The sequence below is a fragment of the Phanerochaete carnosa genome (assembly GCF_000300595.1).
Source record: "Phanerochaete carnosa HHB-10118-sp unplaced genomic scaffold PHACAscaffold_157, whole genome shotgun sequence".
In the NCBI taxonomy this organism is placed as follows: Eukaryota; Fungi; Basidiomycota; class Agaricomycetes; order Polyporales; family Phanerochaetaceae; genus Phanerochaete; species Phanerochaete carnosa.
Window position 1 is genome coordinate 1,337 of NW_006767784.1, and position 841 is coordinate 2,177.

At 42.4% G+C, this 841-nt stretch overlaps 1 protein-coding gene across 1 annotated transcript; it reads right to left on the reverse strand.

Moving 5' to 3' along the window:
• Positions 1–251: 251 nt before the first annotated feature.
• PHACADRAFT_202195 (uncharacterized protein) lies at positions 252–472 on the reverse strand (the record flags this gene model as incomplete). The annotated part of the gene is made up of 2 exons (XM_007402438.1): positions 252–272; positions 335–472. 2 exons carry the CDS (start codon positions 470–472, stop codon positions 252–254), a joined length of 159 nt encoding a protein of 52 aa, XP_007402500.1.
• Positions 473–841: the final 369 nt, after the last annotated feature.

Genomic DNA, 841 nt, shown 5'->3' on the forward strand with positions numbered 1-841 from the left:
TAGGACTTGTATACTGGCGCCAGAGTGCCAACTTTTGGAGGGTCATACAAACATGGAATAAATTGTAGAAAATTAGGAAAAATGGAAAAATAATAGAAGGCCAGGGCTACGCCCACAACATTACCTCCCCCTACAATCAAGACTCCTGATGAGAAGACATAGCCTGTATTCTGCCCAATTCCCACTCAAATTCAGTCGCTTTGGAATTGGTGGCTAGTGTTGAGCTGAAATCAGTGTGTTTGTAAATAGGCTTAAAGTAACTGTGGAGTTTGCTGAAGAAGGTGGTGAAGATCTGTCATGGTGCCGAGGGGTTCTGTTGGTGGAAGTCACGTACATGTTCTTTTGCGTGGACGTCTTTGGCAGGAATCCATTTGTTCACCTTGTCTGTATTCTTTCCATTTGATGAGATATTGGAGCTGTCTGCGATAGATGCATGAGTCCAGAATCTTTTCAACTTCGTATTCTTCCTCATTGTTAACTATGACTGGCAGGAGAGGTATGACTTTGCTCATTCCATTGTCGTGATATGAGCTGAGCCTATCAACATGGAAGATGGGATGAACTTTGAGCCAGTTTGGTAGTTCAAGGTGATAGTCCAGTTTACCAACGACTTCAGTCACAGTGAATGGTCCAAGCTGTCAGAGTCCGAGTTTACAAGTTTGCTGATGAATCAAGATATCTTTTAAAGATAGCCAGACCTTGTCTTCAGCTTTGAAAGAGTGAGGTGAGTTTTTATGAGTTTCGTAGTCAGCCTTCATCTTTTCTTTAGTTTGGCTGAGAGCTGCTTCTGCTTCTTTTTGGATTTGGGCCATGCAATTGAGTTTATCATTCAGTGCTGGAA